Source organism: Amphiura filiformis, chromosome 5, assembly GCF_039555335.1.
Source record: "Amphiura filiformis chromosome 5, Afil_fr2py, whole genome shotgun sequence".
Classification (NCBI taxonomy): domain Eukaryota; kingdom Metazoa; phylum Echinodermata; class Ophiuroidea; order Amphilepidida; family Amphiuridae; genus Amphiura; species Amphiura filiformis.
The window spans coordinates 44,834,256-44,860,753 of NC_092632.1; the positions used below are offsets into that span (position 1 = coordinate 44,834,256).

The following is a 26,498-nucleotide window of genomic DNA, read 5'->3' on the forward strand; positions in this document are numbered from 1 at the left end:
CAAACAAAATGCATATTGGTCAGTGTACTTTGCCCTACTCTATTATTCTATTAAAACATGCTCAGGTCATTTTCTAGTTTCTAGAAAATGCCTCATATCCCACCTTAATTTAAATGGTTGTCACAACAACAGATGAATTTCAAAATATTTTTTATTCTATAAATACTTTAGAGGCATTGACTAACTGCTGTTAATATCAATGGTATAAAATAACCCCGGAAAATAACCCACACAAATCCTACTTAGAATGTTCAGTAATTTGATTTTTGTATCAACAGGTACCCAGAGATGAACTAGAATAAGAAAACAAACCCACTACCCACAAAACCCACTACCACAAAAGAATTGGGTACAAGAATTTACTTGAATGGTGACAAAACAGTGGCGTATGCAAAGGGGGGGGGGGCTGCCCCCTGCCCCCCACTTTTGTAGGTCATTTGGGGGATTAGGGGGAAAAACGTTAAAAACGTCAAAATCAGACTCCGTTCGGGGGAACTGAACAACCTGCCCCCCCACTTTCAATGTGCTGCGCACGCCACTGTGACAAAACACCCCCTCCCCTCAAAAAAACCAAAACAGCAAAACATACAACCATAAATAACAGCATAGAATATGCGGACAAGGTGATAAATTCAGTTACAAAGTGTATCATCATCTGAAGAGTAGAGTAAACTGATGTTGTCAAGTTCAATGTTCTTTTTAACAAAAACTTCAGCACACATAAAAAATCCAAAAAAACCACCCCTGTAATCTGAGGATCTGTCTTCTATTTCACTAATCCATGTCATCTATATCGTAGCTTTCTTGATAATCGTCAAGCCCTGAAAAAACAAAGAAACATAAACAAAATTTGAAAATATTGGTTGGTATCAAGAAATGTCTGATGCTAAGAGTATGACTAGTCTAAATACAAAAAAACACCAACACATGTCTATCAACTCTCTGCTAAACAGGACTGAAACCAGTAGCTAATTTAAGGCAGTTGGGGTACACAGTATATGTACAACAAGTAACTTGGTGCAAATGGTTCAGGATTCGTAGCTCTATTACCTACTTACTTAATATGGACACAGTTTACATTTTTCAAATGATGATTTTGTACAGGATAGTAATTTCAATTATGATCATCAATTGCAAACACTTATCAGCAAAATTTCATGAAGGTAAACTGGTAAAAAACAATGGTAAATATCCTCTTCCATGGGAATTTCAAGCCAGCTTTATTTACCACTCCTAATGTACTTTCTTCCTATTATATTTCTTGTTAATCATCAAAGCCCACACAGAATGGACAGTAATTCTTCTTGTGACATGTGCTGTCCATAACATGGCCATAAAATCTCCCCCACACATGCAATCTGTTGTCGATAACACTATTGCTGTCCATAACATAGACGTAAACTCTCCCACGCAATACACATACATGGTAACCTGTTGTCAACTACACTATATGTTTTGTATATAACTACTATTAACCGAGTTGAACATATGGCTAAATTAATAGTTATTACATTGCAGTTAATCCTGTCAGGAGTGGTATTACTATGTTGTAAGTGATACTCAGGCCAGGTCATAGTCCTACTTATAAACGATACCACATATCCCAATCAAACTGCAGAGTAGCAAGGAAAAATTACTTATTTTATCAAAATGGGCAACACTAATAAAATTTTACGATTACTATACATAGCGTTCACATGATTTTTAATATATCCCGTAACTTCCCATTTCTGTGATGTTGCATTGTTTTAAATAAAATTGTTTGAAGAAAATTTTATGTCATTTTGAATGAGGACAGTAATTTATTATTTTAATTACAAATTAGCATCCTTATTATCAAGCACGGGAAGTCAACAAGACAGCTTCAAAAGTGCAATAGCTTTATTTGTTTATTTGCTTTTCATCTGCTAACTAAAATCTGTCTAAATTGATGAATACAAGCATAGATTGCTTTACTTAATTGGCAAAACTATTATTTCATTAATTTTAAATAGTTTAACATTTCACTAAAATGCTAAAGAAAACTTTGCCTTCATGAAAATATACCTTTTTGTTTAAAATCCAAACTATGATTCCCATTATTTCATCATTTGGGGACTAAAAATGTATTTATGGCCTTATATAAAACCAGGCAGATTAATAAAGACAACAAGGTATATTACTAGTTGTGTTGCTTATGTCCTGTTCTAAAGGTCCTAGCTCAAGGCTTCAACATAAAAAAAATGTTCACATATTTTCTCAAAATATCAAAAGCTGTCTTAAGAACCACTGATCCAATACTAGGCTTGTTTGTACTCATTTTAATGCATTTTTCATGCTGGTCATATGGTCATGCAAATGTACAATTCTGACATTTTATAAATTTTAATTTTTTTTTTCAAACTTGTCATCTGCAGTCGACACCCACGTGGAGTGAGTTAAGTCACTTGATACTCTCAAACTATTACACCACCTTTCAGGATAGCATCTTTGGTACATGCCTAAGAACCTTTTATCCCGAAATTTATCTTCATAAAATGTCAAATTATCATGAAGTCCTCACCTGCATGGCGACCCATGAGTTGTGCAGCACTCTCCAGTTGTTCCTCCTCCTCTTCATCTTCGTAATAATCACCAGCATCTTCCTCTATCTCCTCAACCTCCGCATCTTTGTGAGTCACCACCTCCTCCTCGCCACCTGCGTATACTACCGGTCCAGACTCGACGATCACATCCTCAGCTTCAATGACTTCTGGTTCCATGATAGGTATACCGTGTTCTTTTGGAATGATCTTGGGTTCTGCTTTCTTGATAACCTTGGGCGATGGTCCCTGTTCAAACAGAGTCATGATGGCATTTCATTATTATAAAATAAATATAATAAAAATGTGTTCTGTTTCTTTCTCGCTCTTATCTCTCCGACTTCTCACATATTTGGCAGAGGTTAAGTGACCATTGATAATGCAAGGAAAACTATATGTGATATGATCTGCTCTAACCAGTCCGAAGAACTGAGTTATCATCATCATTATCATCAACTTGTACTTAGTAAACAAGCTTATGTTTGCTGAAATCCTTAAATCCCAAGATTACATGCAAACATATGCACTTTTTAAACAATGTTCTTATGTATTTTATTGTTTTTTTGCTCCATATATCCACCCATATCTCAATAGACCATTTGAGACCCAATCTGGCCCATGGAGACCAAAGGGAGGCAATTATTACCTTATACAAACCTTAAGCTATCATATACTAGTACTGAAAACACCAAAGGCCTAACATACTTGGTTCTAAAGTTATGACGTTTTGTGATGTCTATTCTTTTATGTATTTTATTGTTTTCTTACTCCACATTTTTGCCTTTCTCTCAATTTCAAATGTACCATCTTTGGCCTCCGTGGACCAGATCATGTCACATTTGGGAAATCCAGAAAGACTTTTCAATTGAACCCTACACACGTTACACCACTGTGCACATTGTTACAGCGAAATTCACCATGTGCAATAATGATGTGCACTTACGATGGTTGGTCTAATTTCACCATTGCCATCAGCTTACAAATCTAACCAATTATAATCAGAGATACAATGTGACAACAACACAACAACCATCTTACATCTTTGTTGGGATCATCCAATTGCAACACTCTCTTAGCAGCCATAGGAGATGGTCTCACAGGGGCAATCTTCTTAAGAGGACTCTCCATGACCGGTGGGGTGGGTGGCGGCTTCATCTCTGATGATTTGTTTAGATCGCGAAGTACATCGTAGTTGATTTTACTGGAGATCTTCTTCTCTACCAGCAATTTCTCTATAGCTTCCCCAGCTGAGCTGGCTGGCGTCTGTGGCTTTCTCTGTTTCTTTTTCTGTTGACAAAGTTGTTGAAAGTAACAAGTAATTTTTAAGTTTAGGGTAGCTCAACATTGATAAGTAACAATATCTAGACATTGCAACCTCAACATACACTGTGCACAAAAAGTATCAGAACACTTGAGGGCTTGAATAGCGATGTTTTCACATATTTTTTGCAGGACCTGGGAGCGCATCAAACATATAGAATTGCATTTTGAAAACAAGGAATGTCCTTGTTTGAAATTGGGATATAATACATTTTATGGCAAATGATTAAAATTTATATTTTTAAATTTAACAGTCCTCGAAAGTAAATTGTATAAATCTAATGATATAGATGTAGCTGGGATGAAAAGCCGTCCATCATATGAAAATTTTGACCTTTCGTATTGAAGATATAGATTTTTCCCCAAAACACCCAAAAAAATTAGGTCTCTTGGGAAAAAAATGTATATCTTCAATATGAAAGGTCAAAATTTTCAATTGATGGTTGGCTTTTCATCCCAGCTATATACACTTTAAGTACATATCATCACATTTATACAGTTAACTTTGAGGACTGTTAAATATCAAATTTCAATAATTTGCCATAAAATTTGTATTATATTGCGAATTTGCAAACTTTTTGTGTGCAGTATATATCAATGAGTAATGTAATTGCCATTGTACCTTCTTTGGTTGGTCCGACTTCCCAGCCTGTTCCTTCTCTTTAGCTTCCTTTTCTTCTTTCTCTGTGTCAAACACATAATAAGAACAGTTAAAATAAAATTACACTTCATCTTCCACAGCAGCTAAAAACCATGTCTTCTGCTGCAGAAAACATTGAGGAGAACAAAACCCTGAACACAGTTAACACTTGAGCGGAAAATAAATGCTGAGAACGGAAAGTCGCTGCGGAGATATCGCCTGTAAAGATGGCGCACTATAGCCTGTCCTTCAGGAGTTTCTGTGTCTCTCTCTCACCCAGGAGAGTTCAAATCAAATCAGATTTTTTCAGAACTTGGAAAGGTATAGAACTGCTTTGAGAAATTTAACTGCAATTAGCTTCATAAACATACGCTCTCTAAACAACTATTGAAGATGTTGCCAAATTTTAATTTTTTAATTTATTGTTATTAATTTTTTTATTTATATTAATTTTTTTTTGTTCACTAAGCCAAATTATCTGAGCAAGACTACTCACCTCTTAATTGGTCCAGATATTCCCCATTCTCCTTCATCCAGATCTCTGTTTTTATTCTAACTTCTTGTGGTGTCAGCAGAAACTATTGAATTGATAAAATAGGGAAAAAAGATTTAAAAAAATAAAATACGAAAGTCAAAATAATGATAACTCATTATGATAATAAGAAATAGTTACTTAAATACATCATTGCCATCATAGTTAATCATTGGTTAATATGTTGATGGTTTTCCATTTCAAAAGGCTTATGATACAAAAGGGGAATTTAACAACAAAACACAATTAGTATCAGTTAAAATTTGTTTTCTTTCCAAAAATACATTTGACAGAATTGTTGAAGTTTTTAGGTCTTTGAAGCAATTCCAGATGTTGTCTTAAAAGTAAGCTTAAAATTCCAATCCCACAGAAAAAGAAACCCTCTATACAAGGTACATACGTAAATTTTTGAAACGCTCAAAGCACAGATAAAACCTGTACTTGTAACAACCATGGAATTAGCATATTTCACTTAGCAGCATGTCATCATGTGAAACAAGAATGCATTATCCATGTAATATGACCATGGTATGTGTGCCATGTAATGTGTGTATCCTATCTATTGCAAAGAGATACTGACATATAAGATGACTTTCTATTAACTCCACATTATGACATATATATATATTGGTGGCAAGTGTAGAGAACATTAAGATGGACATCTTTATAAGTGGCTCCATTACATGTCATTATTATAGAGCATCTTAAAGACACTTGCTGTCACAATTTAAAGAGATGAAATAACTGTTGCAATTTTGTAGGTCAATTTTGTCAAGATGCATATACATACATTTTTTTCCCCTGAATATCAGAATTTAATTTCAATTGCCTATTAGTCGGCAAAAAATCAACACACAGTTCTATGGGCAGATGAACCTTTCAAATAGGATTAGTCGGCCAGCCTTTTTATTTTTAACAAACTGATGCTAAAACTCAGTCAAAATAAGTCTACTTTTTGCCCCAAACAGCTGGTTTTACATGCATAGAGCAAAATAAACAAATAATCCCAAAATGGAAAATCTGTGTTAGTCGGGTCCATACAACAGGGTGGTGTCATTCTTTTTGTTGCCATATATTAAGTTTTTGACCATTTAAACACTGTCAAAAACTTGACATGAATGCATAAATTGCCTTCAAGAAATCTGATAACTTGTGATAAGATATTAAAATATTACCCATTTTTCACACTATTACAAAAAGGCCATCTCTTTTGAAAAGTCCTGTCAGTGTCACTGAATGATAACATATAATCAGTGGCAGCATGGGGGGGGCAAATTCCCCCTAACTGAACTCTTGCCCCCCCCTCCCCTGTTGCCCCTAGAAAAAGCCAAAATTACACAAAATTTCACTTTTTACAGTAATTTTATGCAAAAATTTTGTTGATTTTGCCCCCGAAATTCAATCCCCCAATGCCCCCTGGAAAAAAATTCCTGGAACCGCCACTGCATATAATGACACTGATTCAGAGTACTGGTGTGTAGGTACACCAGTATAAAACTTTCAATGTGATGCACCCCACACCGTGAGGACATGATAACAGACAGTATGTCTGATGAGTGGTTATGTCCTTTCCTTTATAAATATAATGCCGTGGTGTGAATTTTGAGCCAGGTGATGATATCAAGTGAAGAGACCATTAATAGCTTGGATATCTGATAGGAAAATAGGACGCAATCATGTTGGGTTGACGTAAACCTCTCTACTTATATAACATGTCATTCATGCTATAACATCTCAACTGCAAAAGCTGCCACGTGGTATTTCAATTGAGAAAATTCAGATTTGTCTCAAACACAGCTGATAATTCAAGCATTCTTCTGTTGTAATAAACAAACTACCGTATTTCGTCAAATAGTCGCCCCCTCAAATAAACGCTCCCACCACTTTTTTCAATCAAGATGTTTCAAAAATGCCGATATTTCCATGCTATCTTGTGTAGTAAGCTTTCCAAGTTGCCCACATGTTCGATAATAGCGTCAATAATTGGCCAAAATCTGGATTGGAAACCGGAAGTGAACCAGAAGTCAGTGTTTCTAGTTCATAGTTCGTCATTTTAGCGTGAGTTTTAAGTTAACCTAATGATTTTAATGGGAATTATCGTTCTAAAATTGACCTTGAATAAAGGCTCCCCTTGGGAAAATGTAATGCTTGGGGCCGTTTATTTGACAAAATACGGTATATATGCTTGAACATTCAGCACATCAATGACGAGCTCACATAACCACTGCCATAGGAAATAATTATGAGAAATGAATAAGGTGATTTCTACATCATCTGATGTAAACGTATTCCTCATTTAGAATTGGGAAATGAACCATGAGAGTACTCTTGTCCTTTGGAAGGGATGTTAAGCCATCAATCCCAGATCATCCCATCTTAGAGGGCAATGTTAACAAGTTCCCTAACTTTGATTTAAAAACTATATAATCAGTTTTAAAGGTCCATTCAGAGATTGCTCATTCTCCGGATTGTAAAAATCATCAAAATTCAGATTTTGGCACCTTTGTTAGTGTCATAATGTCTCAATGGGAATGTGCGATAACATTACAGGAATCTGTTATTGTAATAGATGTCCTAACATAGCCTGCTAGTGGTTAAGCTGAAAGCTATGTATTAAAGACAAAATGAGACATTTTACATGAATTTGTAATTAACTACATGTATTTGAATGGGGCTTCAACTTTGTCAATACTTCTGTTTTCCTTGTTTTTTGCCAAATGTTTTGTAGCAAAAATACCTACAATTTTAATGATTTATCCTTCACTCTTAGGCAATTTATAAACAAATTTGTTTACACCTTCACTGGGATCACTGAAAAAGCCTTCAATTATTAAACAATAATGTAATGCAAACAATAAACAGCCATCAAAAATTTCTTGAAGTAATGGACCACTACAATTAAAGCCAATGAAGTTCCAGATGTGAATCTCAAAGGGCCTTATTTGATGTGAGGATTTTACATGGCTTGGATCCACCACTGAATACAATATGGGAGCTATAACCTTCCACACCTTTCCTACATTTACGCTCATCATGTGCCTCATACTGCTGCTGGACAAAATGTCATACAAGTTAGGTCAGGAAACTAGGCCTAAACATCAAGGGCGGCCAAACAAGTTCATGTGCTATGATATATCTCTATTGTTGATACAAATGTCAACTTCCTTGGTGTGAAAATGTGAAAACTTGCTTGCATTCAACCTACACCGCTGGTAATACTTTTAGACACCTTCAATTTTTTCCTGAACTTCAACAGCAGATTATTTCGTTATAGAATGTACCCCATGAAATATTATTATATATATCCATTTCATGCTGATAATTTGTAGAGTGATCACTTATTTATGGCAGAGTACACACCACAAAATTCCAGGAGTCAGTTAACCCTGACTCCCTCTCTACTTTTGCCTAAGTGGAAGGAAAGAAGAAAGAGAGGAATAAAGAAGATAAATAAAGAAGAAAAGTTGTTTCCTCCACCCTGAAGTCAACCCACCGACCCCTCAGGTGCCAACCAGCTGAACGCATATCATGCCACGCATGTGAAAGCTTCCCGGACAATGTTTCTGTGGATATATGTAGTTTGGCACAATTAAGCAATCGGATCATGTGGGATCCTGCGGTCGCTTTATGCTGTATTGTTTTGTATTGTCTAGTAGTGTTGGAGTTAAAGTTAAGATTGAGTCTGAAAGATTCTTGAAAATGTTTTTTTTTCTTGAGACCTACACCCTGTTATAACATACTCAATATACCCACACAAACATCAACATATCACCACAACAAATCAAGAAGCAAAGTACACAAGAAATACTTGTACAAGAAATCTTGTATACTCTATAATCACATTTCACAGTAAAACAAGTGACATAAAGTAAAGCTGAATAACATCACATGCTCCCTCCAGCTACTGTTCCTATTCCTTCATTTGCTCTGTCAAGATTCAAAATAATGTCAAAGTAACATTGACAATGCCAGGTACGGCAAGGCACAGCACACCTGTGTATTGCTAACTTTGATTCCAATACGTTCTGCAATTGTATATCTCCTTTTCTTGACGGATGGAAGTTTAACTGACAGATGAAATTTGCAAATGAGCAGACATGTTTAATTTAGCAATCATAAATAAAACCCTGTGAAACTTACACCTAGAATTTGCATTGTTTTCAATATTTACCAATCAGAAGTTCCAAACCCAAAAAATGTGTATGTTGATGAGCCACATGGTCCCTAGAAATCCCGGGCTAGAAATAGGACTTTCTCTATACCTATTCACAGGTCAATTTTATGATTCATCAATATACCGCTTTCAACAAAAAGCACAACAAATTTAGTAAAATTAGCAAAATCTGCCCAATTTGTGTACGTCAGTACATTTGTCTCTGGTGAAATCAACCAAAAAATTGGCATGCGAGGAGGCATCACTGTATCAAATTGAAAATGCACCCCAAAATCATGGCACATACCCACATACCATCAAACAGGGAGAACGGAGAACCCCCGGGGAGAATCCCTCAGGGTTCCAAACTCTTAATACGCCTTTCTCTAACTCAAACTCATAAAATATATTTTCTGAAATTGAGAAAGCCTAATAGGATAATTAGAGAATTAATGTTTCTGATGAAATTGATTATTTTACAGGAGGAATTCAGTTAAATTGTAGATGTTTTCAATTGCTCCTGCCAATTAGACTAAAATTTTATTTGCACTACAACTTTACTTTTAATTGTAATACGCCTCTCCATGGGTGCGGAATGTTTTAACTTAAGCAGCACATTGCAACTAATAATATAGACTCATAACTGTGCCACATGATTTACAATGACTGATAGTAATGTTCTTAATTAGGCACAATGTGACATGTCGCACCTGACTGCAACATAGGCCTGCGAAGCAAATGGAGCACACCAAATTCATGACATGGCTTTTTATTACTAGATAATGTGATTTACAACAGCATTTGTTTCATGTTGTAATTACAACATGTTCTCGTAAAAGGATTTATTGTTGGATATAGCGCTGTCTGTTACATTGGAAGTTTTAATTAATCGATAAAATCCTCACCCTTTGAGAAAACTTTAAAAAGGTTAAGAACCAATAATCTGATTAATGTCCACATTCATTTCATGTTACATATACAACTTTTTCTCACATAAAAAAGAATTTATTACTGAATGAGCATCCAGTAACTGACTAAATTATCACTAAACTAACGGATAAACCGTTTTACTCTTTTCAATCCAATTCAGCTTTGTGTTAAAAGTTCTTCAGCAACTAATTCAAAAGTTGACTACTCAGTGCCAGAAGTGGTTAAGTACAATTGCTGCCATGTGTAGATGAGTACAATAAACTGTGTAAATTGCCGAAGTTCACAATACAGCTATTGCACTTGCCCTCTTCTAGCACTGAGCAGTCGAAGTACAGTTGTCTTCAGAACCAACAAACATAAAAGTTTCATACAAACATGCACATCCCTACATAAGTTCACAGTTCCTGAGTGTCCCCAGATGCAGTCAGTATTTTTCATGTGTGTGTGTCCCTGATACAAAAGCACCCCGGCACACACACACTCCCTACATGTTTTTACCGACAACCATGGACCCGTCTTGTGTGTGTGGTTGTTAACGGTGAAACCGTGGACCCACACACACAGACATATCATAATCCAAATGTGGACTTCTGTGATATTTCACCACTAACCGTGGACCTGGTATTACACCTACGATAGAAGACCCTACCACATATGCAAAGTTAGGCGGTATAACACGGTAATGTACACCCTCTGCCACTGTCTTACGACCGTGGACATCCATGTTTCGTAATGTGTGGTTTGTAGGTGAAAACAAACACACACCCCCACAGGTGTACACCTCCAAACGTGGACAAAGTTTAGGACTATGCAAACGCGGATGTCTGAATCCGCATTCAACCTCGTTTGCAGGTCTTTACGAATGCACACATCTACACACAGACTTAACATGACTTGATGACTTCTTTCACTCAGTACCATCTAAGTAGACATATTAGCAAACTGTCTGGATCCATAAGTGGGTCATCAGGTTAGCAACTTGTCACTGCTCACGTTCTACCAGTATGTGAGCTTGGTTGTACTAATGAAATGATGTAGCTCAAACTGTGACAGCGAGTTAAATTCCCTGGATTAGACATCATCAAATTTATGACAGTAAGTCTTACATGACACCAGTGTAATAATATTACCTTCCAATGATAATTGAACTTTTTCTGAAACTAAGCAGTTTGGGTTACTGTGCTTAATGCACCTAGTTCAGGTGTCTTTTTGCACGAATAATGATGCGCTCGTTTTCTTTGTATCAGGAAGTAGGTTTGTATGAGCAGACTAGACTGAATACTTTGTTCAAATATCTAATCAAATCCTGTTCTCACAAAATGAGTGGAAAGTTGCTAGGGAAGAAAAGGAGATATGTTTCATAATTGCACATGTCAGAAAACAAAAGAATTCTTGATTGAGATATTGACTTTTGGAAGACTAAGTAAGGGTGCAACTTGACAAGTTACATATCATTTTAAAAGCTTATGATCCAGAGAATATGAATCTGGATATAAACTCAATATAAAAATTTACAACTTTCCTCTCATTTGGTAGGAAAAGGTCTCACATTGACAATCGTAAAGATTAGATTAGATTCACAAACCGATGAGAGGGCGTGTTACAACAAAAGTACAGATGCTGAAAGAAGCATAATCCAGCGACGCTACCAAAACACATGCAGTTGCTCTTTGGAAGGATGCAACTCACAACCGTAACCAAATATTTAATTAGCTTCTTTTGGTTGTCAGTACTTACACTGATGTGACATTTAAATTTGCAGCTACCATTTTATTTTTAACTTTCCACGATTTCCAAGATGACGCAATCAGCCGAAGTGCTATATGCTCAGGGAATCGCTAGCCATCAGGGAATCGCAGCACAACCCATGTGGCTACCGGCCGGTGATCGTGTGCTTGGCATGCGAGGGGTCTAAGGTTCGAATCGCAGGGGTACCAAGTGACTCATTTGTTCATCTTTTCGTCTTTTTCGTTCCTTCTTTAACTTCCAATACCAAAAAGCAGTGTCCGGTGTTAGGGTTAAAAACAGTCAAATAGTGTTAACATGAGTAAATCATTCCGTGTTGAAATACTGCTCTCCCATGATGCCCAGGGGCCACGTTAGAGTGTACGAACAGCCAGGCTTTCGTTGTGTTGCCCTAATCGGAACTGGCTGCAAGATCTTTGTCATCATTTGCACCTCCCCACAAGTCAAATGCAGTAATGGAGAGACTAGAGAGCAGATAATTGGATACCGTAAAAACTCAATAGTTAGCATATGTGCTTACTATCAAGCGCTTTTAAAACATGCAAACATGAAGAGCCCCATCCACAAAAGTGTAAAGGGTTTTGAGCAAATCATCATCATGTAGCTATAATATGAACAAGTAAACCATGTATGTACGTCATCCACCAGTGGAGCTCCTGCGCCCCTCCGCAGAACTTCCGGTAGTGGATGTTCTGCACTCGGGGGCGTAGAGAATCCACTGTCGGAGTTGATGCGCCCGGGCGCAGTCCCTTATATGTAACGGTGGATCATTGCTGCGCTCGGCGCACAGAATCCACTGTCGGAGTTGCTGCGCTCGGTAGTAAAATAATAGATTTTCGTATTATAATAACGGTGGATCATTTCTGCGTGAGGGCGCAGAACATCCATCAAAGGCAAGTACCCTAACCATTGCGCCACACTCTCTCCCTAACCATTGCGCCACGCTCTCTTAATTGCTATTAGTATAACCGAATTGACAGCAAATAATAGATTTTCTTATCATAATAACGGTGGATTATTTCTGCGCTCGGGCGCAGAACATCCACTGTTGGAGTAACTGCGCTCGGAAGTAAAATAATAGATTTTCTTATTTATTAATAACGGTCTTATTATAATAACGCTCGAGCGCAGAAGCTCCGACAGTGGATTTTCTGCGCCCGAGCGCAGCAATGATCCGCCGTAATTTCAATAACAAAATGTATTATTTTGCTTTCAATTTGGAGTTATAATAGGCCTAATACTAGTTATTATACGCATGTATATTTATAAATATAGGCCTAATAAGAAAATGTATTATTTTGCCGTCCGAAAGCATCAACTCCGACAGTGGATGTTCTGCGCTCCCCGAGCGCTGAAATGATCCACCAGCATTATAATAAGAAAATGTATTATATTGCTTCCGAGCGCAGTTACTCCAACAGTGGATGTTCTGCGCCCGAGCGCAGCAATGATCCACCGTTACATATAAGGGACTGCGCCCGGCGCATCAACTCCGACAGTGGATGTTCTGCGCCAGAGCGCAGAAATGATCCACCGTTATTATAATACGAAAATCTATTATTTTGCTTCCGACAGTGGATTCTCTGCGCCCGGAACATCCACTACCGGAAGTTCTGCGGAGGGGCGCAGGAGCTCCACTGGTGGATGACGTACATAACTCAGTAAACCTGCAAATTTGTGTCTCAACCCCATTAGCTCAGTTGGTAAAGCGCCGGACTCTGGTACAATTTCATGTTTTCAAAAGCGATCGATAGTAAGCACATATGCTACCTATCGGGCCACATCACTCTCTATTGAGGAATTTAACTACAAGCCATTCCAAATTCAATAAAATGTCAAAAATAAAAATAAAAAACAAGAAATAGTGATTTAATAATCAATGGAAGACAGACCTACCCTATCTATTTCCTTGTCATCGATTCCTGTTAGATCTAATTCTCCATTGTCCTCTGTACATGAAAAAGGTAGAAATCAAAAAGGTGTATTAGTAAACTTACAAAAGTGATTATCATTTATAGGATGAAAAAACTAAAAACTTGGTCAAAGTTTGAATAAAAGTGCTTAGAATATAGCTAGCCAAAAGTTTCTCACTCAAACTTTGAACTGCATCTTTGAGGAAGTTTGTCCTGCTTCCCCAGGGACAACTATAGCTAGCCAAAAGTTTCTTCATCAAACTTTGAACTGCATCTTTGAGGAAGTTTGTCCTTCTTCCCGGAAGTGCAACTATAGCTCAGGCATGGGAATACGCATTCATGAAAAAGCTGGAAAAGCGTAAAATTGGACAAAAACACCTGAAAATGGGCTGAAAATAAATAAAACTGCGGAATTTTGACACCAAACAAGACTGGGAATTCTCATGCCTGGTAGCTAGTCAAAGTTTCTCCCTCAAACTTTGAACTGCATCTTTGAGGAAGTTTGTCCTTCTTCCCGGCGAAACTATAGCTAGACAAAGGTTCCTCACTCAAACTTTGAATTGCATCTTTGATGAAGTTTGTCCTTCTTCCCCGGAGGGCAACTATAGCTAGCCAAAAGTTTCTCCTTCAAACTTTGAACTGCATCTCTCAGGAAGTTTATCCTTCTTTCCCGGAGAGCAACTATAGCTAGCCAAAAGTCTCTCACTCAAACTTTGAATTGCATCTTTGAGGAAGTTTGTCCTACTTCCCCGGAGGGCAACTATAGCTAACCAAAAGTTTCTCCATCAAACTTTGAACTGCATCTTTGAGGAAGTTTGTCCTTCTTCCCCGAAGCGAAACTATAGCTAGCCAAAAGTTTCTCCTTCAAACTCTGAACTGCATCTCTAAGGAAGTTTGTCCTTCTTCCCCGGAGGGCAACTATAGCTAGCCAAAAGTTTCTCACTCAAACTTTGAATTGCATCTTTGAGGAAGTTTGTCCTTCTTTCCTGAAGCGCAACAATTTAATCAAAGTTGAATGTCACCAAAAACAACAACTCTTTCCATTTTACAAAAATAAATTGTATTTTGATTGATACATTATTGCAACTGAAAGATGTTTTGCACCTCAAGTTACAGCAACTTTCAATATGGACCACAATGGCCTCATCCCAATGCAAAGTTCAATAAAACAATCATAGTGCAAAATTTGACCTCAAGTTGCAGAGTATGAGTTTTAGTACCCAAATTTTCAAAGGACATTCAATGAATGTACAAATGTATTGGAGTTAAAGAACTGTTCCCTGATAGATGAGCATGTTGTTGATCCTAGTGTTTGTGCCACAGAAGCTTAGTTTACATGCAGCGCTAGCTTCAGGCAAGTCATGTTTTGTACCATTTAACATTTCTCTGAATTCAAGGGTAAACTTGAACCTTATTTATTTTGTACATCGCTACTTGAGAATGTTTACATCTTTATAAATAGCATACATGACTCCAGGGTAAAATGGTTTTTTTTAGCTCATCTATTTCTCTGCTCAAATGTTGCTCTTGGGCCTTCACATTGACTGGTGATTGGCGCTAATTCTCTATCGTAGTTCTGCAAATACCATGAGTGATTTTTCTGCCTGGGGCAAATTCAATGTTACTTCTCATACAATTATGGTCATTTACAATAGTTCCATTCTAGGAATCCTTTTACACACATAATATGAACTTGGGAAGTTCAGCTTGAGATAACAGCCAACACAAATAATGTTTTAGCAAGTAAAATCTGGCAAATTTGATGTAAATCAAGTGTTCCTTTCATATGAATCAGTAGCTATATTTTTGTCCCCATTTGACAATTTTTGTCCCATTTTTTAGTCATTTTAAGGACACTTTACTCTTTGCCATCCCCATTTTCTCCCTGAAACACTTCGGCTAGGCCCCTGATATGAATTATACTTTAAAGGCTTAATGTACGATTTCCTTCAAATTTTAAATTTGTCATTATATACTCAAAATGCTGAAATAATACTAGTAATAATTATCGGGAATGGTTTCTGTTAATTTTGAGCTGAAATAACGAGGTAAAGTGAAAGAAACACTGCTTGTTATTTTGGCCGTTTAACACGCAGTTCTATGGGAGGACATAAAGTCATAATTCTTTGAATTATGACTTTATGTCGAACTTTGCTCTGTTTACTTACAAACACAAGAAATTTGGCTGATTCCATTTAGGTGCAAGTTGTGACATGTGTAAACATTACAAATATGCCAAAAAATCAGGTTTGAAAAAAATTAACCAAATTCATATTATAAGATCGTACATTATGACTTTAAAGCATTTACTTCATAATTATCTTGATTAGATATTGTAACCTCATCATCAAAATGAAAAATAATAGCTCCATGTATTGTAACATTTTCATAAAAATAAATTGGTATTTCTTTTCTATAAAATGTTAGCTTTTACTGTCAGATATGTCCCCTTTTAATATGAGCCAAACAACTGAGGTAAAGCAAAGAAAATTGAAATTTACTACCAGCGCTGATGTCGCCAATGCGTATCACTCTGTCGGTTGTGCTACGGCACAGTCCTTTAAATGATAGTTATCATATTTAAACGATGGTTACTGCGTTTTATTCCCGGGTTTTATTCAAAATCTTGGATTTTGACAAAACTATAGCACTATAACTAAGTCTTGATTTTTATTGCAGGGTATGTTAGTTTAATAAAGTACATTACAATCGTGTAAAACACAATTTTGGTTTTCCTCCTCAGCAAATGTTACAATATGGCTTTAACATTCTAATTTGTTTTGTATATATTGTTTGAACTACCATCATTTTGTAATATACACCCAGCCAATGTAAGTCACCTTTTAATGGAAGTTAATAAAGCAACATGCAGCCATTAAAATATTTTCTCTGCATTATCTCTGTGCTATAAATATTTAGACATTGAAATTCTCAATGTTGTCCTCAATTTACTTTACCAAATTTTACCATTGCATATGTTTTCTAAATAAAAATAAAGCAAAGAGGTTTAAATTTAAATGACAAGGTGAAGGCATGTTTCATGCGTATGTAAAGAGAAAAAAAAACTTGCCAGGTTTGTTATTGTCATTAAGTCAAGCATTTTTAAAGTGGACATAGTAGTTTATGTCAAGCACATTATAATATGATTCCTAAGTGTCTGTTATACTCATAAATCTGCCAGTTCGGCCTACTTACTTCCCTCATCACCCTGCGGCCTAAAATGTTCCTTTGCTGTAATATTAACATAAGATATCAGAGGCAGGTGCAATATGTATACAAGTAAATCAAGGGTGAAAAACTAGAACTAATTTCCCTTGCATACTTGCTCCAAATTGATGTGTATCATTAGAAAGAGCTTTTCAAATTTTTTTTGATTAAGTTCACATTGTATGAATGCCTTTCCTGAGCTCATTTCCAATTTTCTACGGGCATGTTCATACCGAATGCAATAACCAAGTTCAGAGTCATTGGTGATTAACTCGGATCAGTCAATAGCATCTTTTCAACACTGCTGCTAATGCAAGTGGGTCAAAACATAATCTACATCAATCCACATCTATATCATTTCATAAACTGGGACTTTACTCAAGCTGAATGCAACCAATATGCCTGGAGCGAGTGAGGTAAATGTTGTCTAAAACATCAGAAAGAACAAGCCCAGAGTTGTAGAAAATTAAATGAGTTCAGGCATTCATTCTATTCAGTTTCACATGTTAATTCCATGGCTTCATCGATATGCAGTACATTGCAAGTTTTTTTAAAAGTATTTTTATGATAAATATAATGTTTGGTTTGGTTTTTTTAATCAGCAATTGAGTAAAATCAAATAATTTGATAACCCTACTTTTTGCATGGATATATAAATATTTTTGGTTACGAACAACTTGGGCATGAATGGCATTGCACATTTGTTGCGTTATCAATGCTAGATTTCCACTCTATAACAACTCTTTTCAATAAAGATGGCAAAAGATATCATATTCTACAAGTGAAATTCTACACTGTGTAGACATTTTTTAGGGAGGGGGGCAAAATCAACAAATTATGCATAATATTGCCACACAAAGTTAAACTTTTCGTAATTTGGGGTTTTTAAGGTTGCCATGGCCTTAAAAGTAGGGGGGGGGGGGAGGTGCCAGAAAAATATATTTGGGGGAAAATGCCCACCTTTTACCCCATAGTGCCACCACTAACAGTAACACTCTTTGATGTATTTTTCTATTTTGCTGTGTTGCTTCTTCATCTCCACATTACCAAAGCAAACATCAGTCATATTACCAATGTTACACACTGCTATATAAACACACCCTGGATTGTAACAATAACAAAAAGCATTCCTTTAAACCGCAAAATATGTATCACTGTCCTTGCAGAACGGTTCAAATTGCCGCGAGCGCCATTCACGACAAGAAGAACATGTTAAGTGGATGCTTTTTACCTGATATGACTTGGCAAGGGCTTTTTGAAAACCCTTTTCAATTGCAACATGCCCTTGGTGATTATACATCAAACTGGCCGATAATGTGAGTAAACAAGGAGTGATTCGTGCGCTCGCTATCTTATCAAATGAACAGCTGAAACGGCAGTGCCTCCTAGCGATACCTGAGTCATCTGTGGTTTGAAACATCTTTTCTCTCTCCCATTCTTCTGACAACAAAACAGTATATACATGGCCCAAACAAAAAGACACAACACATGCTTAGAATAAATGTTGTGTTTAATGACATTTGAGCTGAATTAATTTAGAGTGAAGCTACAATGAGTAGATGGGAGGCAACTTCGCATGCAGAAAGCATGCACAAGCATACTTTCTCGTTGCATACAGTGCTACTAATGTACTTCCATTAACTATGAATAAAAGTATCATTTCAATGCATACAGGTAATAATTCAATTTGTATCGGCATTTTGCAATGTCATCTTCCACCTTCGACAAATGTTTGCTGTTCAGAAATACAACAAAAGGTGCATTTTTAAAACATGCAAAGGTTTGTTTACAAGTGATCATGAGTCACATGTCTATGATTGAATTGAGGGATTATTAAAAAGATAATGTAACTTTCTTATTGGTTTCAACAAATGAAATGAAAAGGAACTGAAATTTCAATTTTGAAGCATTTTATTTTTAATAGATGAAAATGGTTCCCCAAATAAAACATGACCCGTACTAAAAAAAAGGGATGAAGAAAAATTAAAATTAAATAAATATATTTATCCGGGAGGGGCGCAGGAGGTGCCAGTCTTTCCAAGGTGAGGTATGTGGACATTTTGCATTTAGAGAATAAAGGTATTGCTTTTAGCCACTGGAAGTGCATCTATCGTCTCATACCAAATGCAACACATTATTTTAAGTAAAACAACGAGGCGAAGCCAAGTTGAAGCCGAGTTGTTTTACGCTAAGAATAATGATGTCACGTGTTATATGAGACGATATATGCACTACAGCGGCTAAAAACAATACCTTTATTCTCATTCACATAAATATATTAATCATAAGTATACCAAATTTTAATCAAATTAAATCCTACATTTTACAAAGAATTACCTAGGGCTTAGAATCGATCAGTCCCGTTGTTGCTATGCATCTCTGATTGGTTCAAATAGCGCATACTAGTATCGCGTCGAAACGCATGCGCTAAAGTGTGTGATATTGTGTCATATCACACCGGTAAGAACCAATAAGATTGCAAGAACATTCTCACATGTTTAAGAACTCCTAAAAAAATCTTCTGTTTTTCATAGCAAAAATACTCACTTTTATCCAAGGTTGCAGTTGATGGTGTCATACATTCTTCTATAGTCTCCTTAAGTCCAAGGGATAAAGCTGTGGGTCTTAACCCTGAACCATCAGAATTTTCCTCCCCTGACCAAGAATCCGGTGGTGGCATTACAAGGCTATCCAGCACTTCGTCAGAGGTAGTATCATTATCGCCTTTATTGCATTGTTTTGAATTATTAGCAGGGTTTATAGGAGTTCTTGGCTCTGAGGAGTCACTGGGTGTTTTGCTAATTTCATCCTGCTTTATTTTTGTATCGGGTGTCCCTGAGATTGATGATGATGATGCAGGGCTAGGTTGCGAAGAAAGCTCTGCTTCAGATATATGCATTGGTGGGGGCATTCGTAATTGACCAGTTCTTTCAAATTCTTCCAATTCTTCCTCATCAATAATGGATGATGTTGTGCTGGATACATCTGTGCAAAGAGAAAGGACAAAACAAACAAACACATTTTAAGTAACATGATATTTTCCTGTTATGTCCCAATCCTGGTCCCAATACTCCATAACTGATCCAAGATTGGTCAGATTGACCATTGTGCATGCTAGCCATAGCCTTCAACATAAAAAGTCCAAGTTCTGAAATATTTTCTCAAAATATCGTGAGCTAGCACTAGAGCCTTTGAATCAATACTAGGCTTTTTTTGTACTCATTTTAATGCATTTTTCATGTTGATTCCAAATATGGTCATGAAAATGTACAATTCCAACATTTTTGAATTTAAAAAAATTGAAACTTGTCATCTGCAGTCAACACCCCGCTTGGAGAGAGTTAAAGTAGTTCAACAAATTTCCATTTAATACCTTCTTCTATAATTAACTGTATAGTGTCCATCTACCACAGACCTGTATGTTCAAGCATGAACTATGCCTTCAGAATTTAAAACTGATTTACACCACACTTGCTTTTACTATGGACAATAAGTCAAACATTAAAATACCACAAAACCAAATATATTCAGATAATATCTTGGTGTAGATTATCCATACAGTAGTTCAAAATATTATTTTGTAAATTAAATCTAATACTGGAACTAAAATTAACTCTCTTAATGAGACATTCCTTACCATCTGACGTCACAACACCTGAGGTCATCACAACATCATCAATCAGATGCCTGAAGAAGTCCGAAGTTTTCAGACGCAACGTAGCAAAGGAGTTGCAAATTTTAGTTCCAGTATTAGATTTAATTTACAAAATAATATTCAGACAATCATTGCAAAGATGCGTTATCATAAATGTAACCATTTTAAGTTGGGAAAAATACTGATAATTTATTGGTGGAGGGAAAGGCAATGTGGTCTGCAGTACGGACAACCCTTGTCCCTTTAAGTAACTCCAACCAAATGTAAACTTGACCACATTACTCTTTGCTAATTTTAGATACACCTGCCTCAGCCATCTCCCAAGCCTTTCCTTTTATAATGATTGGTTTTGTGGTTTGGTTTATAGGGCATTATGTTCCACTGAACATTTTTGATGGGGACAAAATATCAGGTGAGAATTTGTGTGATTGCTTCAGCACATCAAATAAGATTTATATCGTAGACACCTGGCACTGATACTATTATTAAAACATCCAAAGAAAACCTACAATTTGTTGTTCCCAAAAGAGCACATGAAATTCAACATAAATAACTACAAATTATTTAATATTGGACATCAATGGTCCCTATGAGAACTACTATTTGCCAACTTGGACTTGTAAATAATTGATACAAGTGGCAGGTGATAAGAGAAAGAAATGACTCAAAAGATGCTATGAATAATACAATGATATGATCAACTGTGACTGAGTGGTCAAGTTTATTAGGCCTTGCAAGCCAAGTCTACATTGAGTTTCCTGTCATCTTGTGTTTGGTGATGTGACTGATGAGGCAATCGATTTCATTCACATAAAATCTTCATGCAGATGAAATTATATTATTGCATTACATGGTTAGTAACTACATTGTACTGTGTATTTGATTATCACAATGATTTTGAAACAACTAGATAATATGTGATTGTTTGTGAAATAACTATGAAACCCGTCCATGATCGAACTTCCTACTATTATCCTTTCCCGGGGTACTCAGTACAAATGACCATACGGGACATGCCGCAAATATGGGTAGCATTTTCAGCCTCTTGGTATATCAATGACCCCTTTTTCAAAGCCTATTTTGGTATATGAATGGGTCCTTTTTCAAAATTTTCTCAATTTTTTCGAAAATGGCCCTATTTTTCCTTCATCTAGCCAAAATTTTCAAAATTTTCCCAAAATTTTCCCTAAATTTGTAAAAACTAAGACAATTTGGGTTAAATTCGGCCGAAAATTTTGACTTTTGGTATATCAATGGGTCCAAATTTCTTGAAAAATTGGTATATTTATGGGTCCACTTTCAAATTCTCAGCGGCACGTCCCTACCAAAACCAAACTTGAGTACCCCCGGATCCTTTCCTACCTAGAGCAGGTATCTTACACTTCCCACAATGCATTCTCTTCCCTGTACTGATCTGATAGTCAGTGCAACATGGGTTGATAGTGACAACAAAAATATACCTCATTAACAGAGTTCATCCAGATCTTGCAATCAAGGTATTCGTCACTAATGCCCCCCCCCCTGTTACACTGAATAGCAAATCAGTACAGGGAAGAAATGCATTGTGGGAAGTGTAAGACATCCTCTCTACTTTTAACCACTTGAATGCCATGCTGCAACATGTAGTATCAATGTCATCATCATAAACACCTTTGTTATAGTCTGACATAGCGCCATCTATCATTTTATTCCATTTGTGACGATCAAACTAAGGCAAAGTTAACCTGTATTACACTGAGTTTCTGAAAGTATTTTTTTAACTAAGCGACACTCAGGTGGTTTTTGTCATTCCTCTAACTTGATTTGTTAGATTTTCTGAGATCTTACAGTGACAGTGTTTTTTGGCTGGTGCATCATGCCATCATCCACCAGTCTTAGTAGGTGTGCACTATGCAACCCCTGAAAATCTTCTTATTTAGAGAAATATAAATCAAGATCCACTTTTATATTAATTTTTTTTATTTATTTACTTATCTATTTGAATTAGGCAATTGCCAGGAAGTGGAGGTCTAATTTAATTAATGGAGTTCGAAACACCACAAAATGGTGGACAACCAGGGGTTTAACCCTACTCTTTTCAAAACTGACTGCATTAATATTTACAGGCTTTGTGCATGAGACTAACAACATAACATCTCTTCTAAAGGATGGAATACTCTTTAAGGCTTTGGACTATTCCATTTAAAATCCACACTACCCCTGTGGAAGATTTTGGAAATATCTGCCACGGAGGTGTGTGAATTTCAAATGAAATTTTAAATGAAATTTTGAAATAATAACACATTAGCAGCTCCATTTGAAACTCACCCTCCATCAGTGGGATATTCAGGTTGAATCTTGATCAGAGGGTGTATGAAATTCAAATGGAGATGCCTAATGTGGTCATTCTATTTGAAATTCATATTCTCCCTGTGGACAATGGTGGAAGATATTTCCAAAATCTTCCACAGGGGTAGTGTGGATATTAAACGGAATAGCCCAATGTACCATGGGAAAAGTGGATGTCTGAATTTTAATCAGTAGATGTAACTAATGGAATTTGGCCATGATGATAACCCATCAGGTTGCCAGGGATTGGGCCAAAATGCAGCATTTCTGCACAGTTAAAGCTAACACCATAAAGGTTTTTCAGATATAATGTCCACATTTTGGGTCTGCTACCTGTTTTATGTAGAACACCCTATACTAGCCTCTCTCCATTAAACTATTTCATATGAAATGATTCAGACCATTTAATAAGATTATGTGGTCCCATTCCATATTCTCATCGCTAGTCATGTGTTGATCTACATATAAAATCTAATCAAATCCAAGTGTTATTTATTCAGCATGACAGTGACAGTGGCAAACCATCAGCAATGTGAAACGTACTGCAAAATCATTCAAATAGCCTCAATAAAGGAGGCAAAGGCTGGTACTTGGCCATTAAAAATCTTTCTGTTTTGTTTGCTTGGTTTTGTTGGCACTTCAGCTACTATTCGCTCCATTAGGCCCTTGAAAGTCGATTTTGAGTTTCCCATCAACCGCCCTCACTTCATTTTCTGACCCTCAAGTGCACTTGAATTCATTATTGTGATTTTCCAAAAAATACCGATAAAAACTGGTTATATTTGCCAAAAAAATGAGGAATATCCATTTATTTTTTGTGGAAAAATCAAAATCAAAACATATATTTTGCTGTCAACCTTGCAGACTCTTTTTAATATACTTTTGAATTTCATTTGGGCTAAACATCCATATTTAAGTGAGTGAGCAGCAAATAACAACACATTTTACATGCGTGTTGGTCATATAATGAAAGGCAGAAAAATAATGAATAATGAAAAAGTTACCTCACTTGTTTTCAGAAATTATGTGACGGGAAACTCAAAATTGACTGTTAGTGGCCTTATCTATACCAGCCCATTGTACCTTCAAACATATCCAATATGGAAATTGGTCTTAAAACTTTAACAATCATGGAAGACAGTCCAGTTTTAGAAACAGGAGAACCTAGAGAAAACCTAAAGGCAGTGAGTTTGGACTAGAAACAAATGCACACATTAAGTTGTCTGTGAAATGCCGGGGCTTGAACCCAGGACCTCAGTGGTGCAAAGCGGGAACAGCATTGGGCTATTCCAGTTGAAATCCATACTACCCCTGTGGAAGATTTTGGAAATATCTTCCATAGGGGGAGCTTGTTTTCAAGTTGGTCAGGATTAATCATTTTGAAACCCATACTCCCCCTGTATTTATGGCTTTACCTATATCTTCCACAACTGAAGTGATGGAATGGAAGCTCACTCAATTGTCTGTTCTATTGAAACTCATACTCCCTCTGTGGAAGACTTTAGCTAAATCTTCCACAGGGGCAGTGTGGATTTTAAATGGAATAGCCTATTGCTACATTAACTTGCTCCCCAGGAATACTCACAGAAAATGTTGAACTTTACCTGGCATGAATGTCTAGGCACCAGTAAAACAGGAAACTTGTCAAGGAAGAATATTTATGCCTAAAAGTTTGCCAAAATCATGTACATGTTGGTATTTTTGTTTATCAGGGTCATTACCAAGCCGATAAAATCTTCATGAAGGTGTTTCATATCAATATAATGAAGAGTCAATTACAAGTTCAACGTTTTTGTTTCACAGTAGATATTGAATTTCAAGGTCATACATAAAAGTCTCTAAGCACCGGTGTCTCAATATCACGTTCATTAGCGTGACAATCAACATAATGCTTAAAGACCTAGTTCCTCTTCCTGCAATTCCATGTTATAGGCCTATTAAAATGTCTCCTAAATGCACACCAGGAAAAGATAAGTTCATGCCATGTCTGGTAAACCCACCACGTCCATGACCCACTTTCTATCTCCCAGTCTCATCCTTATGAAGTCAGCCATACACAGCTACAATGTTATCTCATATCTTCCGATTATGATTGATGATCATGATCAATAGCAAGTGTTATGATTAATGCACGCCCCCATGTTGCAGCGACATATTTGGTATTACTTCTATCATCACTAACTGTAGATTTTTGTGATGATAAATCATATGAATCAGAAATTTTGATTTTCCTTGTTTGGTTGTTTGCTTATGATAGTATGAAGAATGTTACTATAAAAGTTCATCTTTGCTGAAATGGCACATAACCTTTGCAACATACCCCAATTTAACTAGTTCTACTTTACTGTATAGCTTTGAGCTACATTTGAACCAGCTGAGCCCCGATAACTGGATACAAAGTTATCAATTTGGGCATTTTGTTGGCCAGATGCTTGCTTTCAGAGGATTGGAATAGCCACAGTCTGTGGCCCTCATGGACTTATAGCGCGAGGAACCGAGCGCATAGCGCGAGGTGTTCAATCGAGCACATCAGCGCGGCGCGAGATTGCAACAGAGCCCGAAAGTAGTGCTAGATTGGAACTGCATATCCCCAACTGACCAAATAACACAGTTCTCCATAACTATCCCTATCCTATAGCATCTTTTCATGGCCAGCCGGCTAGGTATTTATATAACATTGAATGGCTTTGAGTGTGATACATGAATAAATTGCACATGATGCAAAAATATTGCATAAGTTGAAGACGAGTACAATATATTTCTATTGAGTGCAATAATAAGCCATTCATTCAATATTATTATTATCATATTATTATTATCATATTATTTATATCAGGCTTTCGCTATGCAGTAAAACAAAAATTTAAGCTTACCTAGCCACTGGGCCTAACCAATGCATATTGTAAGCTTACTTTTTGACCTTTTTCTTTCCCCCAAAACAAATTCGGAATATATACAGGTTTATTTGTAGATATTTCCTAAGGTTATTCGTCATCCTCATTGTTTGTTATTTTACTTGTTTATAGAATCTCCAGTGAGCCAGTACGGTGGCTGCGTGTTGTGTTGTTGAGATAGCGTGTGTTGGTGCTGTGATCATGTTGACTAAAATTGATTACTTAATTATGGACCAGACTTAAGATTTACTTAAATGTATTAATCGCATTGAAATCAATCCTTTTTGGTCTTTCTCTTTGTTACCAGTTCGGTTGCACTAACCTACCTGTTGGTAACACATATTATGCCCTCAAATAACCGCAGGGTACCCTTCCATTCTTCATGATATTGTGATAGCCTAAATATTCATTCAAAGGTCCCACATTTTTCTCTGAATCCAAACACAAACCCAGAGGGTCTTTGATCCAAGTGACCAGTAGGTACCATTAACTTAAAGAATGACAGTGATGGGGCAGTGAACTCCCAAAATAAGAGCATTCAACTTCACCATTGAACAATATTGTTTGGTATGCTGTTCTAATTCCCACTGAAATTGAGAATTCATTTTATTCTAGGACC

General features: G+C 36.5%; 1 protein-coding gene across 1 annotated transcript in view; it reads right to left on the bottom strand.

Moving 5' to 3' along the window:
• Window positions 1-764: 764 nt before the first annotated feature.
• Window positions 765-26,498, bottom strand: part of LOC140153209 (transcription factor IIIB 90 kDa subunit-like) — a 119,610-nt gene continuing 93,876 nt past the window's right edge. Inside the window, exons 11-17 of the mRNA XM_072175892.1 lie at window positions 19,550-19,987; window positions 13,779-13,831; window positions 5,018-5,099; window positions 4,504-4,565; window positions 3,600-3,848; window positions 2,543-2,810; window positions 765-821 (exon numbers count right to left, since the gene is read on the bottom strand). Coding sequence (XP_072031993.1) covers window positions 775-821; window positions 2,543-2,810; window positions 3,600-3,848; window positions 4,504-4,565; window positions 5,018-5,099; window positions 13,779-13,831; window positions 19,550-19,987 — 1,199 coding nt within the window. The 3' untranslated portion in view covers window positions 765-774. The remainder of the gene's footprint in view (window positions 822-2,542; window positions 2,811-3,599; window positions 3,849-4,503; window positions 4,566-5,017; window positions 5,100-13,778; window positions 13,832-19,549; window positions 19,988-26,498) is intronic.